This window comes from Stegastes partitus, unplaced genomic scaffold, assembly GCF_000690725.1.
Source record: "Stegastes partitus isolate 25-593 unplaced genomic scaffold, Stegastes_partitus-1.0.2 Scaffold1079, whole genome shotgun sequence".
Taxonomy (NCBI): domain Eukaryota; kingdom Metazoa; phylum Chordata; class Actinopteri; family Pomacentridae; genus Stegastes; species Stegastes partitus.
Genome location: NW_007578810.1, coordinates 163,639 through 179,276, shown reverse-complemented (window position 1 = coordinate 179,276; position 15,638 = coordinate 163,639). Strand labels below are relative to the sequence as shown.

The 15,638-nt window shown below is 41.2% G+C and overlaps 2 protein-coding genes across 2 annotated transcripts in view; one reads left to right on the top strand and one right to left on the bottom strand.

The window, feature by feature from the left end:
* Positions 1-311, top strand: part of atrip (ATR interacting protein) — a 14,710-nt gene extending 14,399 nt beyond the window's left edge. Inside the window, exon 18 of the mRNA XM_008295833.1 lies at positions 25-311. Coding sequence (XP_008294055.1) covers positions 25-92 — 68 coding nt within the window. The 3' untranslated portion in view covers positions 93-311. The remainder of the gene's footprint in view (positions 1-24) is intronic.
* A 3,302-nt stretch (positions 312-3,613) lies between these two features.
* On the bottom strand, positions 3,614-10,967 carry trib3 (tribbles pseudokinase 3). Its single transcript, XM_008295832.1, has 4 exons — positions 10,393-10,967; positions 5,817-6,095; positions 5,345-5,637; positions 3,614-4,369 (listed from the first exon to the last, which is right to left on the bottom strand). Exons 2-4 carry the CDS (start codon positions 6,093-6,095, stop codon positions 3,871-3,873), a joined length of 1,071 nt encoding a protein of 356 aa, XP_008294054.1. The 5' UTR covers positions 10,393-10,967; the 3' UTR covers positions 3,614-3,870.
* Between the last annotated feature and the right edge of the window lie 4,671 nt (positions 10,968-15,638).

Genomic DNA, 15,638 nt, shown 5'->3' with positions numbered 1-15,638 from the left:
TTTATCTACCCGTCTGTGTGTCAGAGCTGGCGCTGGAGGAAATCTGCCGCTCGGAGGCCGACGACGCCGACGACATGGACACCGGCTCCTGATTGGCCGACTCCCCGGGTGACCCACTAACGGACACGAGGGACAGTTTAGATGTTTCAGACGAAGACAGAGAAAGGCTCTGGTGTTCGGTCAGCCTTTGGTGTGAAGTGGATGTTGGAGGGAGGTGACGGCTCAGAGGTCTGACCGAAGCCACGGACAGAGTCTCAGGATTCATTCTGCTGTCTGATGGATTTAACAATAAAACGTGAAGGTGAAACGCTGCTGTTCTCCTGAAGTCTTCCTTCTGTCTGGACTCTTCATTAGCAGTTATGGCTCCTGCTGCTTCTCTCTGTGGTTTGAATTCTTATTCTTATGAGGAAAACTGGCGACGAGTGCAGCTTGACAGGTTTTTTTCTGACTTCGTAGCACCAGAGAACATTTTCACATCACTTTTAAACTTATGGAGGCCTGTCGAGTGCTGAGTGCTGATGTTTTTTTTTTTTTTTTTTTTTTATATATATATTTTGAAATACTTGGTTTGTACCAAAGTGTAAAACATACACACCGCATGCAGTTCTTATAGCGCCTGCTTGTAAATGCAGGCAGGAGTTAAAAGCAATGATGATAACAACCAGTGTGGGACCTAAACAGCTTTGAAATATTTCCTCTCCAGCTGTTACTGAGCTCTGAATCACGTTCGGAGGCGTCCTGTTGGCTGGCTGCATGTGTGCTGGATGGCGATTGGTCAGCAGTCGGGTGAATGCTTTTAGTCCGGTTATCTCAGGAGCATCACTTCATTATTTCTTAATACGAGTCAACGAGTGGCGCTCGTCCTTTACCCTGAGATTAAACTGTTGCACCGACGGAGCAGAAACAACAAACGGCTGTTATTTCTGGACGCTTCTGTCACGCTGCCGCCACATTTTCACTCACCGTGGGCAACATAAAGTCCTGCAGCTCCATGGAAACAACAACCGTTAGAACGACAGAAACCAGAAACAAATGCGGATTTTTGTTGAATATTTATTTTACAAAAATTGGAAAAAAAAAACCCAGAAATGAACAAGTGCCCACATGTGTTAGCAACACTGGAAAATACTGAAAACTAAAATCTCTCTATCCAAACGTTGTACTGCTGACATCAGACAGGTCTCCTCTCTGCTCTGCGTGAACACCGCCTGCAGTTCAGCCCACAACTCTGAATTATCATAAAGTAACTGTGGGTCTCAGTCGAGTCAGTGACGGCTTCACGGTTCCACCAAGACGCTCAGAATTTTTTGTTTTTTACAGAATCTAGTTCGAGGAAAGCGTTTATTTTTTTTGGGCCAATTTCTTAATGAGATAACGTCACAATTTTAAGCTTGGATTTTTCAGCTGAGCAGTTGAAGAGCCGTTAAATCCAGTAACTCTGTTTTTACAGTTTGTGGCTGATAAATAACTCCTTTGTAAAGCCTTCAGAACCCTGCAGGAGGATTAAATGTCGTATAAAAATATCAGTGGATCATCGGTTTATATTAAGAAAAAATTAAATAGATTTCAAAACTACACAAAAATAATTTGGGGTGCTTTTTTTTTTTCTTTTTGTTTTTTAAATGAGCACCACAAAACTAGAATTTAGAACAAATTAGTGAATTAGTCCTGAGACGAGGGGTGTGAAGGACGAGGAGAGGAGTCTCTGCTCGGCACGTTAGTTCCAGAAAACTCGCTGGTGACGTCGGGGAAGAACCAGAAGTGTAAACGGTGAGAGAAGAAGCTCCAGGATACACGTTTTTAATTAGACGGTGTCTTCATCATCTCTTTAAATCTAAGAAAACCCACCCAGACTCCACTGTTTGCTCTCGTTCATCACAGCAGAAGCACATTTCAATTAGACGCCCTGAACACACACAGGCTGTGAATCCGTGTAAACATGCAGCGGGGAAGTAATCGGATTCCTTTTCTTTGGAAGCTGCGAGAAAGTGACGCTTCACAGTCAAACTTTCAGCAGCGAGAAAAAGAGTCTTTAAGAAGGAGTTTTATGAAAAATGAAACCGTGCAGCTCAGTCTGTGACGTGGAAGAAATCCTGCTGGACTTCAGAGGGGCGCATGCACCTTTCAACCTGATTGGCACAGATCGGGGGGGTTTCGTGCGTCGACGCGGTGCACCTGAACGCACCGTCGGTCCTGCTGGAGTTTGGTTAACTTCTGGAGGAGGAGGAGCAGCAGGTTCAGACCTCGTTGAGTTTACAGCTACAGAAGGATGAAGGCACCTGAGGGTCAAGTAATCCAGGATCAGACGGTCTCTGTTGGGTTGCTTCGTGTGTCGGTCGGTCGGCCGACGAGGTTTGGACTGTGTGGACTGGCAGCTTTAACCCTCTGAACTCCAGGAAGTTTCTTTGTTGGATCCTTTTACATTTTTTTTTTATAAATATAAAGTCCTGCACCTCTTTGGAAACAGAATGAAGGAGGAAAGAGAATGACAGCTGAGTTTCTTATGTATGATACTGAAATTTAAAGAAATAATGGATCTTTTTCGGCACCTCCAGCTGCTGTCGGTCTGAGCTGAGTGGCTTCACGGCTGCACTGAGGAGCTTTGATTTAGCGTTTTTACAGAAACTTGGTTAATGCAAAGTGTGTTTTTAATGCAACAAGTAGAATGATGAACTAAATGACCAGTTCAAGGATTTCAAAAACCTGAATTCAACAAGCCCAACTTTTCCCCAAGCGTCCACAGATTCTACCAACACTAGACACATAAACGGTGGCTGTAGCTACACGCTGTAGATATTTAACTATTTATATTTTTAATTCGTTTTCATATTCGTACACACCGTCTGCAGTTCAGCCAAAAAAAAAAAAAAACAATCTCTGAATTTCTGTCTGAGCGGCTGCACTGAGGAGCTCTGAATTTAGAGGTTTCTTTAACAGAAACTTGATAATGCAAACTTTATTTTTAAGTGTTTAAGCGAGATGTAGAAAAAAAAATTCTAATGAAATGTCTCGAGACGTCTCAGACGACCAGCTCAAGGGTCGAAAAAATATTGAATCAACATGTGCAGCGTTTTTCACAGGTGCTACCAACATTGGAAAAACAAATGGTGGCTCTACATGCTGTAGATATTTAACTATTTATAGTTTTAATGAGTTTGCTCCTTGTGAACACAGCCTGGAGTTAAACATCCCAGAATTCTTGCTAATTTTTGCATCACAACTGAGTCATTCGTGGCGTCTTGGTCGCACTGAGGAGCTCAAATGTAGTGTTTTTTTTAAACTGTTTAATGCAAACTGTTTTTTTTTAATGCGACGTTTAGAATAAAGAGAATTTGGTGAAATATCTCAATTTTTAAGCCCAGATATATAAAAGTTTCCCAACGGAACGAGGCTTCACGATTGGACACACCTGGAATCAACATGTCCAACATTTTCCAAGATGTGTTGGAAAAATCCCTGATTTTTTGTCCTGCGACTGTTGGTCACAGTTACGTCAGACGCAGCTCGTTAGCTGCACTGTGGAGCTCAGAATTTTTTGTTTTTTACAGAAGTTTTTTTGGATAAATGGTTTGTTTTTGGTGAATATTTGATGAAATATCTCAATTCTAAGCTTAGATTTGGTTCCATTGATGGTGCAACACGTGAGTAGTTCAAGGACCCTACAGTTCTGATGAATGGTGTCGTCTTGGTGGTTTTTCTTAAATATAAACACACCTTTCCAACCTGGCAGCGGGTGTCGGGGTTCAGAGGGTTAAAGGTCCGTTTCAGGGTTCAGACTTGCAGCTAAAGTCTGAACCAGGTTTTGGTTTCAGGACGTGAAGATTCACTACAGCAGTTCAGCTTCTGACGAGGATGGACGTGGAGGTGTGTTCATGACTGTCCGTCGCTCCACGTCGGCACCACCTGGTCGCCGCCGTCGTCCTCGTCCTCGTGTTTCCGCTGCAGCGCCGAGTTCTGCTGCATCTTGGGCGCGCTGTGATGCGGCGCGCAGGGATTGGTCAGCCACGGGTGCAGCAGCAGCTCGGACGCCTGCAGCCTCTCGCCGGGCGACTTCCTCAGCATGCAGCCGATCAGGCACTTGGCCTGCGGCGACAGCCAGTCGGGGAGGCTGAAGGCCCCGCGGCGGATCTTGGCGAACAGCGCGGCGGGCTGCGTGTCCTGGAAGGGGTAGCGGCCCACCAGCATGGTGTACAGGGACACGCCCAGGCTCCACACGTCCGCCGCCCGGCCCGAGTACGAGCCGCCGCCGTTGGTCAGCAGCTCGGGGCCCACGTAGGCGGGGCAGCCGTGCCGGTCCGTCAGGGAGTCGTCGTCGTGGTTACCGCGCAGGAGGACGCAGTCGTCGAGGCCGAGCAGAGCGAGACGAGTCCTGCAGGACGAAACCAAACTTTAGTTCCTCTGAACATCGTTTAGCAGCAGTGAGAGCAGCGGTTCTGTCTGAGGAGGCGGCTTCAGGTCGTTCAATGTTCACCCTAAAACAATCCCCGTGAAGCCGTTTTAAGGCTTCAGCATGTCCACAAACAAACTCCTACAGCTGTGACATGTAGTGAAGACAGAGGCAGAGGAGTTTCCAACAGATCCAACGTTTTAATTATTGGCCTTGAAAATGGAATAAAGTTTTCAAGTGAGGTTGGTGTCGAGGCCTCAAAGTTCCTCTAAGTGTACATATATATGAATGTATCCATGTTTCCTTCTTTAAATAGTGTTTGGTCGACATTTCACCAACTTTTGAGGCCTCTGATGTCAGTTTTAAGGTCCTCAGGATGAGTCCACGACAACAATTTGTCCAAAAACTGGGACCTTGTTTTGCAAAACTTGCCACAAATCAGTTTCTATTGATATTAGAGGCCTCAGAAGTTGGTGAAATGTCGACCACAGGCTGTGTTTTTAGTAGAAAGTATGGATACGTACATGTATACACACTTACTGGGACTTTCTGTGCTACATTTGCTTAAAATTCTTTTGCATTTTTCTCCATTTTCAGAGCCAATAATTAATCATTTAGCCTCCATAACAGGGGTGTCCAATCCTGGTCCTCGAGAGCCCCTATCCAGCATCTTCCAACACACCTGATTCAAATGATCAGCTCATCATCAAGCGCTGCAGAAGCCTGATAACGATCCTGATCATGTGAATCAGGTGTGTTGGAAGATGCTGGATAGGGGCTCTCGAGGACCAGGATTGGACACCCCTGCTCTATAACAACAGACAACGTGGTGAACCAGACCAGAACAGACTGCTTCCTGTGATGGTACCTTTAAGTTCTGCTAGCTCAGCACTTCTCTGTAGTGTTCTCTATGTTCTGTGGTACTCAGCAGGATCAGAACCACCACCTGAGCCTCACCTGTATCTGTCGGTGAAGACGAACCGGCGCAGCTTCAGGTCTCTCAGGACGACTCCGTGGCGGTGGCAGTGCATCACGGCGCTCAGCATCTGCGTGAACAGGAGCCCCGCCTCCTCCTCGCCGAGACGCTTCCGGCTGCGCACGTACGCGTGCATGTCGCCGTGGTGACCGGGCAGGAAGACGTACACGCTGTCCTGGCCGACCACCACGTCCAGCAGGCCGCACACGTTGTCGTGGTGACCGATGCGGTCGTAGGCTGCCAGACGGTCCTGGTAGCCGCGCAGAGGGAGGACCTGTAACCACGGCAACCGGGAGGAGCGGTCAGGGTAACATAGCAACAGGGACACTACTGTTTGTGCGTACACTTCATGACATCATCACTACTAACATCAGTGGTATTGTTTGGATCATTAGCCTTTTTTAAAAACAGTCAGATACTTCTAATTCTGCTCAGAGTCCAGGTGTGCGCTACCTGGCAGGTGTACTGCTGCTGCGTGTGCACGTGCACGGCCCTGTAGGTCTCCTCCTTCTCGCAGCGCTCGTACAGCAGGTACGGTCCCACTCTGGATGGCGACTGGCTCTGGCTGGGCTTGGGGGCGGGGCTCGTGTGCCTGAGACACGGCGATAGGCCGACGGAGGGAGGGGGCGGGGCCACGCGGGCCCGTTTGCATTTCAGCAAACCGTCCTGGGGCTCGTCCAGCAACCGCTTCAGACACACCTGAGACCTGGTGGTGGCCACGCCCATGCTCATCTGTGATTGGAGGAGACAAGTGACATCATCAGGTTAAATAAGACTTCTTTTTCTTTACTGAAATAAAAAACAGGTGCAGGTGGTGTTCTTAAAACCTGCCATCTGGTTTGAGAAGTATGTCAGTCTCTTAGAGAATTACACCATTTATCTGAACTAGAAGCTATAAAAACAGAACGTGTTGTTGTATCTTCAGCTGTCTGGTTGTTCTCAGACTAAACTTCTGTGTTGTTCCTTTGGAGTTACTTACTTCTACGTGTCTCATTTAAAAACTTGCCTAAACTCAACAGTGTTCTGTGACCAGATTTAGTAAAATAAATACAGATTTTAAGCTCCTCTGTGCAGCTGTGGAGCTCTGAGTGTTTTCGGCTGAACTGCAGGCAGAGAGGAGTCAAATACGGAAACTAATTAAAGCTGCAAATAGTTAAATATCATTAGTATGTAGAGTCTCAATAGCTTTTTCCCCCCAGTGTTGGTTAAACTTCAATTCTTGAACTTCTCATCTGTGACGTGCTTTTAACCGAATCCACCTTCATGAAAGTCACTTTATTCTACACTTTTTTTTTTTTAATGCCAAAAATAAACCATTTGCACTTAGAAAACTCTGTAAAAAAACAAAAGCTGGTATAAAAAGCTCTCCCTGGTGCTGTGACCAACTCAGCTGTGATCAACACTTCTTTTGAAATGTTTATTTTTGGGTTTTTTTCCCCACATTTTTGTCAAATAAATCAAAGAAATTCAACTTTGAACCCACAGTGAGTATACATGCGACAGGTGCAAACTGACCACACTGCAGCGCCCCCTGCAGACGCCCCCTCGCTGTTATTTACAGTCGGAGGAATTCAGCCGAGCATCACTTGTGGCTGCTGCTGCTGCTCACATGTTACAGCGCCGATGTGTCTATAGGCTTCATGATGCAACTTCCTGTAAGCTGACGGGCGCCTCGGCTTTCAGACGGTTGCATCAGAGCACAACAGTTTATAGTTTAAACAGGCCTTAAATACAGTCAACAACCCAGAGTGTGTGTGTGTGAAGTTAGTCAGAGTCTGTGGTCGCCGCGGTGACGCTGTGCTGCTTTCACTCTGCCTGAGTCACAGTGTCACCGGGGCAACGTCATCCACCCACACACACACACACACACACACACACACACACAGTAACACACGCTGGGAATCCGTGTGGTTTCCCCGTCGCTCTGCGATCAGCTGTAGTTTCACAATCGCACATGTGACTGTTGACAGAAACACAAAATGTGAAATTCAGCACAAAAAGCAAAACCTGTCGTTCGTGTCGCTGAGAACAGACGAGCTGCTGCTGCTGCTGCTGACGGAGTTTCTGCCAGAAGTTATTGAGGTTTTACTTAAAGTTAGACGACTGTGAGCACAGAGAACGTATCGGGTTCATCTGTCCTCTTGTTGCTCATCATGTTCACCATCAATCAGTTCAAGATAAAACTGAACCCAGAAGGAAACTTGATCAGAATAAAACAATCTGAACTGATAATCGTTAATCATTTTACCAATAAGGACGAAGATTTTAGAAAACTCGTTGTAGATCAGCTGCAGTAGTTTCTGGTTTAATCCTGCAGCAGCCAGAGGAGGCGTCGCTCAGGCTGCAGGCAGCAGAGGATTGTGGGAGTTTAGCGAGCAGCAGAGCACCAAGACAGAGACTAATGAGACGCTTAATGACCTCCAGCTAGAGCTCACATGGTTAAGAAACACCAGAATCCACCAGAACAGTGTTCCTCAACCCGAATAAAACCAGGTGTCAGCACAGGTAATTACAAGTGACACTTTATTTAACTAGGAAAAGCACAATTTACATTTATTGTGGAGTAGTAGAGTGCCACATTATAAAAATAGATCAATAAAAGAATAATAAAATAAAGGTGGAAATAAAAAGAAGAATAAATAAAATTAATTATTATAATTATTTTATTTATTTGTCTATATTTCTACTTTTATTATCCTTTTCTTTTATGGATTAATTTTTTTAAAATTATTTTTTATTTTATTTTCTTTATTCTTCTTTTTATTTCCACTTTCATTTTATTGTTCTTTTTGTAATTTGGTGCTCTCACTACTCCGTAATTGATGCTTATATTGATTGTACTTGTGTTTTTACATTTAAGACATAATTTTTCACTCACGGTTATATTTTTAGATCATATTTTTCTTCTTATGTTAATATTTTTAGTTTTTATCCTCTTAAGATTAAGATTGTTTATTTTACAAAATTGGGAAAAACCTCACATTAAAAAGTCCAGCATTTTGCACCGTCTGCGTTACTAACTGGTTTTATAAAAAAAAAAAAAGGATGCTCTGTTTAAACACTGCCTGCAGTTCAGCCGATAAGTCCATGAATCTTTGTCACGTGACTGTTTAACGTAAACGACTTCACTGCTGTTGAATGAGAATAAAATGACAAAATATGGCAACTTTAAGCTCAGATTCGGCTAATTTTACCGACAGAGAAGCACGTCGTATATCTAAAGCTCAAATAGTGTGGTAAAGCTTAAAATGTGCAGATTTTTTCCGTTTTTACAGTTTCTAGTTTTGATAAATGCTTTAATTTTAGTGATTTTTGTTTGTTTAATTAAAAGGAAAACACGATTTTGTTTCATCAAAGAGTTCTTTGGACAGTTCATCGTCCGTCTGACTGTCAGCGCGTCACCAGCACGTGTTACAACTCACATTAGTTCTGATTTAATCCTCTGATCCGGCCGTGTTTGATCCAGTGTTGTTTTTATATTTTACTCAGCCCGCTGTAATCCTGCATCACAATTTAAATCAGGCATTTGTCGCCTCTGACTCCCGTTTGTTCCTCCTTCAAGGTCGTCTTACGAACTTTCCCCAAAGTTTTCTGCTGCATGACGAGAGTTTCATCACATCCGATCAGCAGAAACTCCAACAAACAGCAGCAGCAGCTACTGATTTAACTCAACAGCTGATGAAGTTATAAAACTGATAAAGCAGGTAAGAGGACTGTTTAGAGAGTTTACTTCATGTCCAGGTACGTTCTCAGGAAAACAATCAACCGTTTACTCGCTGTTCTGACTGTAATCAAACACTGTGCAGCATCATTTCTGTATAAAAATCCACGTTAAGTTTCATCAGACACTTAAATGCATCAGTAAATATAATCCAGGTTAAAAAGATCCACTTTACCGACGCCTTTCTCACCGAATCCAGACACAAAGCACCAAAAACAACACAAAAATTAAAATAATGAAGAGTTTTCACACCTTTCACGAGCACAGATTTGGCACAATTGAGCAATAAATACATAGTTTAAAAGATCTGTGCTTAAAAAATGTTAAAACAACATCTATTTATCTTTTTTTATATGCATAATTTTAATATGACATGTACACAGTGAGGCCACTGGAGGTGAACACGTTTTAATTACATAACTGAGGGAATTGTTCTCATAATGAAACTGAAATTAAAATCAGGAGTCACTTTAGTCCAAACAAACGCAGACATAAATTAACTTATTGTCAAATTTTGAAGTTTTTTTTGCTTTAAATGCCACAGAAATGTTAAATATCACATAAAACGACTTCATAAGAGTCGACGAGTTTAAAAGAAATCAGATTCTGACTTCACTGTAACGTTATTATCACTGATTTTTAAATTATTGGTACAAAATCTAACAATGTAATACAGTTTTAATACTTTCTGCCTTCTTATTTACACGGTTTTATAAATTGTTTTAGTATTTTATTTAATTTTCTTATCTTGTAATGCGCCCATAGTCGTTGGTTCATGTGTATTTAATCAGTCACAACATCCTCTATGAGTAATGACACTGTAGGGACTATAATACACATCATAGTCAGGTAAAGGGAAAATGGAAACTGTTTTGCAGGGTTTTCATCTCAAATGTCTTTTTTTTTTTTTTTTTTAAGGTAAATTCACTTTATAAACAACACTGTAGCTCTGAACCTCAATATTTACACATGTAGGTTCATTTATAGAACCAATAATGAGCTTTTTTATTATTAGAAAGCACTTTGGATGGACATCTGTTGTTTTATTTAGATTTTTTTGACCCTAGAAGTCCTGCACTTAAAGAAAAAGTTAGTTTTTTGGTTCAGATTGGTGCCGAATCCTCCATGTGACTCATGTGAACAGTAAAAATCATCAGTTTTTATGTTTATTATTACAAGAAACGACATTTTTCACTATAAAAAAACAACTAAATGACTTTAAAAAGCACTTTTCCTGTTTAAATGTTTCATATTTTACAGTTAAATTCTGTATTTGGGCATCTCTATTCACTTCTAGGAGTTTCTTACCTTCACTTTTGGCAAACTGGTCCAAACTGCAGCTCAAATGGAAACCAGTGGAAGTTACTGGAAACAGTCCAGCGGCAGGTTTGCTTGTACTGGGAGCAGCAGCAGCAGTGTTCCTGGTGTTCCTGGGGGGGTTACTGGTGCTACTGGTGCTACTGGGAGCTCTGACGTCTTTGTCTGCTGCTTATTGTCTGAGTTGCGCAACGTGTCGTCAGTCAGCTGTTGAGCTTCTTCTGTTTCTGCTTCGCTCCGGATCAGAACTCAGAACAAAAGTCGAACCGCGGAGTGAAGAAAAGTCCAAACAGAGCTCGTTTCTGGTTCTGGTGAGCAGATCCGGGTCACGGCGAACAAAGACGGTCGCACCGGCTCCCTCCGGTCCTCGGGTCCGGTCTGAGCGGCGCGCGGCTCGGCTTGGAGGGGGGCGGTGGGGGGTCGGCCGCGCGGAGCTGTCGGGCGACGCGGTTCGGATCCGGTGCGGTGTGAGCGGGTCACCGGTGCTCGGCAGGACTCCGGAGCCGGACTCAGACGGCCGGGACTTGGTGAGGACTCGGTGTGAGGACTCGAACCGACTCCGGCTCTGTTTGTCTGGTTGGCTCCGCCCGCCGGTGACGTCAGCGGCGGGGCGGGGCCTCGATGTTGCAACTCCGAGCCGAAGCGTCGTCAGAAAACACACGTGAGGTCACGTTACTGTGGGAAGTAATCAGATTACTGAGGACATCTGGGTCAGGGCGGGAGACACCTGAGTACCTGAGGGGCGTCGGAACCAGCTGCTTCTTCACCTGCAGTCACTTTAATACACATAAATGTGTTAAAGTGAAATAATGCAAAGTTTTGCTGCTTTTTAAAAACTTTTTCCTTCATTTCTGAGCCTCATAAGTTCATCAGTGCAGCAGATAAAGACATGATGCTTTCAGGGTTTAAAAACACATTTAAATTCAATTAAACCTGCAGCCAGAGCAGTTTTACATCCATCCAGGTGTCACATCTAAACACTAAACCTGCTTTTTTTTTCTTTATTTTTCTCTAAAAGTAACTTTGAGCATCAGCATTATGGGATATATCATAGTAAACAAATTTGACATCTATGACTTAGAGTCGTAGGAACCATCACTGGTACCCTGGATGTGTTTCCTGATGATACACCAGTGCATTCTGGGTAAACTTTCATCAGCATGTGTGATGGTTGTTGGTCAGAACAAGTTCTAGACAATGAAAAATCTAATTTTTACACACGTTTGATACCAGAATAAACTTCTAGACATGATTCCTTCTGGGGCAAAATAAATGCACTCATGTAGAAGTCATATTTTAACTCTGTTGTCATCATACTGAGGCTCAAAGTTAGTATTTACACAGATTATAAACACTGTAAATACGGCTATTTGTTGCGTCTCTTATTTGTGTTGTTCTTGTTTATTTCTTACACACAGAGCTGAGCCTCACCGGTCCTTGTTTGCATGTACAAACTTGGCCAATAAAGTTGATTCTGGGTGGAAAGAAGAAGAAAAAAGTGATCTAGACTTCATATTGTGACGCCTGGATGGATGTAAAACTGATCTGATTGCAGGACTCAAATGTGTTTTCAAGCCCTGAACATTTCATGAGTCTATCTGCTGCACTGATGAAGTTACGAGGCTCATTAATGATGGAAAAAGTAAATTAAAACTGCAAAATGTGGGCCTCCTCTATGCACTTCACGGGCCTGTAACTGTGATCATATTCAGAGGATGAACTTTGCTTCATTAAATATATTAAAGCAGCTAAAACCTCAGTGAAACGCAGAAACAACAACATCAGAAATATAACTTTATTAGATCAGCATCAGCTCCATATAACCTGAGCAACAGCTTCTAAACGTTTGTTTTAACTGAAGTTATCTGGAGATGTGACATTTGTGGATGATTTTTTAAAAAAATATTAATTCTAGAAAATCCAGTTTTATTTATGTGGAGGAGAAGCAGCAAGTGTTGATCGTCTGTTTCAGAGCAGCTGCTGTCGCTCAGATTTAATTTTACACGACAGCAGCTGCTGGAGTCATATATGTGTGTATATATAGTAGATGGAGTTTGTATGTTTGTTAGTCAGAATGCCACCGGATGGACCTAAACATGGCGCATTCTGGTTTATTTTACTGATGAGACGGAGGACAAGGCTGCTAAAAAAAAAACTTGACATGAAGACCAGTTGTTTACATGTAAATAAACATTAACTTACATGAACTCCAGGCAGCATTTTTCTTCACATCTCAGCAGATTCAGAGAAATAAACGACCTTTTCAGATGTTTGAATCCAGAAATAAGAAAGTTTCAAGTTGAGTTTTGCTGGAACTTCTTCTTAAAGTTCCACGAATAAGGAAGCAGAGTTCTGGTTTGGTTTCGAGCAGAAGGATAAACTCGCTGAGACGCTGTTTCCTTCAAGGACGAATAAATTCACTCAACTCTGGAGAACCTCACCAGAAACGTAAATAAACGCTCGCTCTGTTTGAACTGTTTTCAGGATGGATTAGTGATTCTTGGTTTCTAAATAAAATGAGAAAATAAATAGTTTGAATCAATCTTTTTGAGTTCAGACGACTTCTAATGAAATTAAGTTCAACCAACAAGTTAAATGAAGTTTGTGGAATCAAAGGCATTTCTTCATAATTTACTAGCAAAAATAGACAATTTAAAGTTGATTTCTTATTAAACATTAAGGTTTTCTAACTAGTATTTAAACATTTACAAACAAAACTTTCTATTATTTTTACAAATGTATAAAAATGAAGTTGCTCCGACGCGTTCAGTCAAATGAACTCATCTTTTCTGGTTTACTGATTATAAATATGTGACTTTTTTTTAAGTTAACTGAATTTAAATGGTCCTCATTTATATTTTCAGTGCATTTAAACCTGTAAAATCAGTTCTTAAGACGTGAGCTTAACATGACGAACTCATTAAATTAAGTCCATAATAAACACAGAAACAGACGTGTTCATTGTTAGAGTTAAAACTCCTCAGAGGTTGTTGTTCTGTGTCGTCTGAGAAAACAGACGTGATAGAAACTGGCTGTGTGTCTTTGTCTCTGTGTTGGTTTTATTTAAAGTTGTGTATTTCCTGCCTCCTCTAGTGTTGGTTGGTTGGTTGGTTGGTTCCCAGTATGTTTTAACCTCTTTTTTACTGGTTTTCACTATGTTTCAGCATCTACAAACTGGTTCCCAGTATGTTTTACGGTCTTTATTATGGTTCCCAGTATGTTTTAAGGTCTTTATAATGGTTCCCAGTATGTTTTAACCTCTTTTTTTACTGGTTTTCACTATGTTTCAGCATCTACAAACTGGTTCCCAGTATGTTTTAAGGTCTTTATTATGGTTCCCAGTATGTTTTAAGGTCTTTATAATGGTTCCCAGTATGTTTTAAGGTCTTTATAATGGTTCCCAGTATGTTTTGGCCTCTTTATACTGGTGTCCAGTATGTTTCAGAACCTTTTAAACACCAAATTGTGTTTTTTCCCCGTTTTTTTTTGCCTCCTTGTGAATCACTTTAAATCTCTGAAACATTAATATATGAAATACAGATTATTATTATTATTATTATTATTATTATTATTATTATTGTTATTATTGTTATTACTACTTTACTCTATAACGACTTCAGACTTCAGGGTTTCCTCCTTCAGGTTGTTGTTGTTCCGTCAGTCGAGCTGCAGAGCTGCAGAGCTGCACCACCTGTTGACCTCCAGCCTTAATCGGACTCAGTGGAGGCTCAGCAGTCGTCACATCTGCTCCGTCGCTCCACTTAACAAACACGTTTCTTCTCTTTAATGAACTAATGGGTCATCGGTGACCCGACGAGCCTCTGAAGTGAACCACACGTGTGCTCCAGATAATTACACATTTATAACAAACTACACTTTATCATTAATGTCTGGACTCAACAACAACAATTTAACAACTCCTCTAAAAAACATTAAATCTTGTTAAGTTCAGACAAACTGCTAATGAAATTAAATTCAACCAACAAGCGACACTGATTTTGTGGAATCATGTTTTCTCTACAATCAGAGTGTTTCTAAAACGGAATGATTTTCAGTGTAAACATGAGTCGTCAAGTTAAAAATTAAGTTGTTTTAACTTTTATTTACATGTTGTTTAAAGGGAGTTTATAAGTGTTAAGGATGTAATCACAGTGATTCTGTACAAAAGTTTGTATTTCTGGCAAATTTTATAAAGTCATTTTTAGTCTAACGCTAATAATGTCGAGGAGGAAGTTGAAGGGACGAGAAAAGTAGAAGTTTAATTCACTTCAAATGTTTTACAGTGAAGGTAAAAGTCATTGTTTTGTGTTTGTTGGCTGATAATTAAATAAAAGATAAATTAATTTATTAGAACACCTGTTGTCTGCTACAATAAGCTTTATTTATTTATTGTTGTTGTTTCCTCTCTGCCTCAGGTGACCTGCTCTGGCTCCGCCCCCTCCTGATCGCAGGTGAGTGACCTGAACTGATCCTTCAGCCGTTAACGCTTCTATTCAGTCATTTTGTTTTTTAATTGAAGGGAATCATGTGAAACCAGACATGTGACTGTTTGTCTGGCTGCTGAATGTTCTGATAAAAGAACTTTTTTTTAGTGTTTTGTGGATTTTTTTCTTCAAGTCTTTATTTGTTGGTTTGCATAAACCTTTGAGGTGCAAACATTATGCTGATGAGTTGTTCTGACTTAATAATGTTGCATCAACTTGATGTTGTTTGTAGTTTAAACTCAAATTTCCTCATTACACGGTAAAATAATAATAACAATAATAATAAAAAAAATTATGTTAAAAGAAAAAACATGGTGAAACTCTGGCAGCGAGAGTGACGGAAAAAATATTTTACACAACTGTGAAATATGGTGGCATTTAAAAAATGTAAAAAACTGTGAAAATAACTGAAAACTCCTGTAAAATAATTAAATTTTTATTGCATTTAAATGCAGCATTTACAGTGTAGTTTTACAGTCACACGATATAAAACAACAAAGACTTTATTTACAGTTTTAACCTGTTTTCTTAGAATTAATTAAATTAAATTAATGCTTTTATCTGTGATTTTACTTGTTATTTTTAAAGTATTTTATCATGTTGAACACTAATTGCTTATTGTTTTTCTATTCTCGTCTTAATTCAGTTTAATTCTTTTTTTCAGAAATGCATCTTACTTATATCTTAATGCATTTCTACTTGACGCTGCATTTATCATTTTATTTCTGAGTGAAATCTGGCAGAATAATTTTT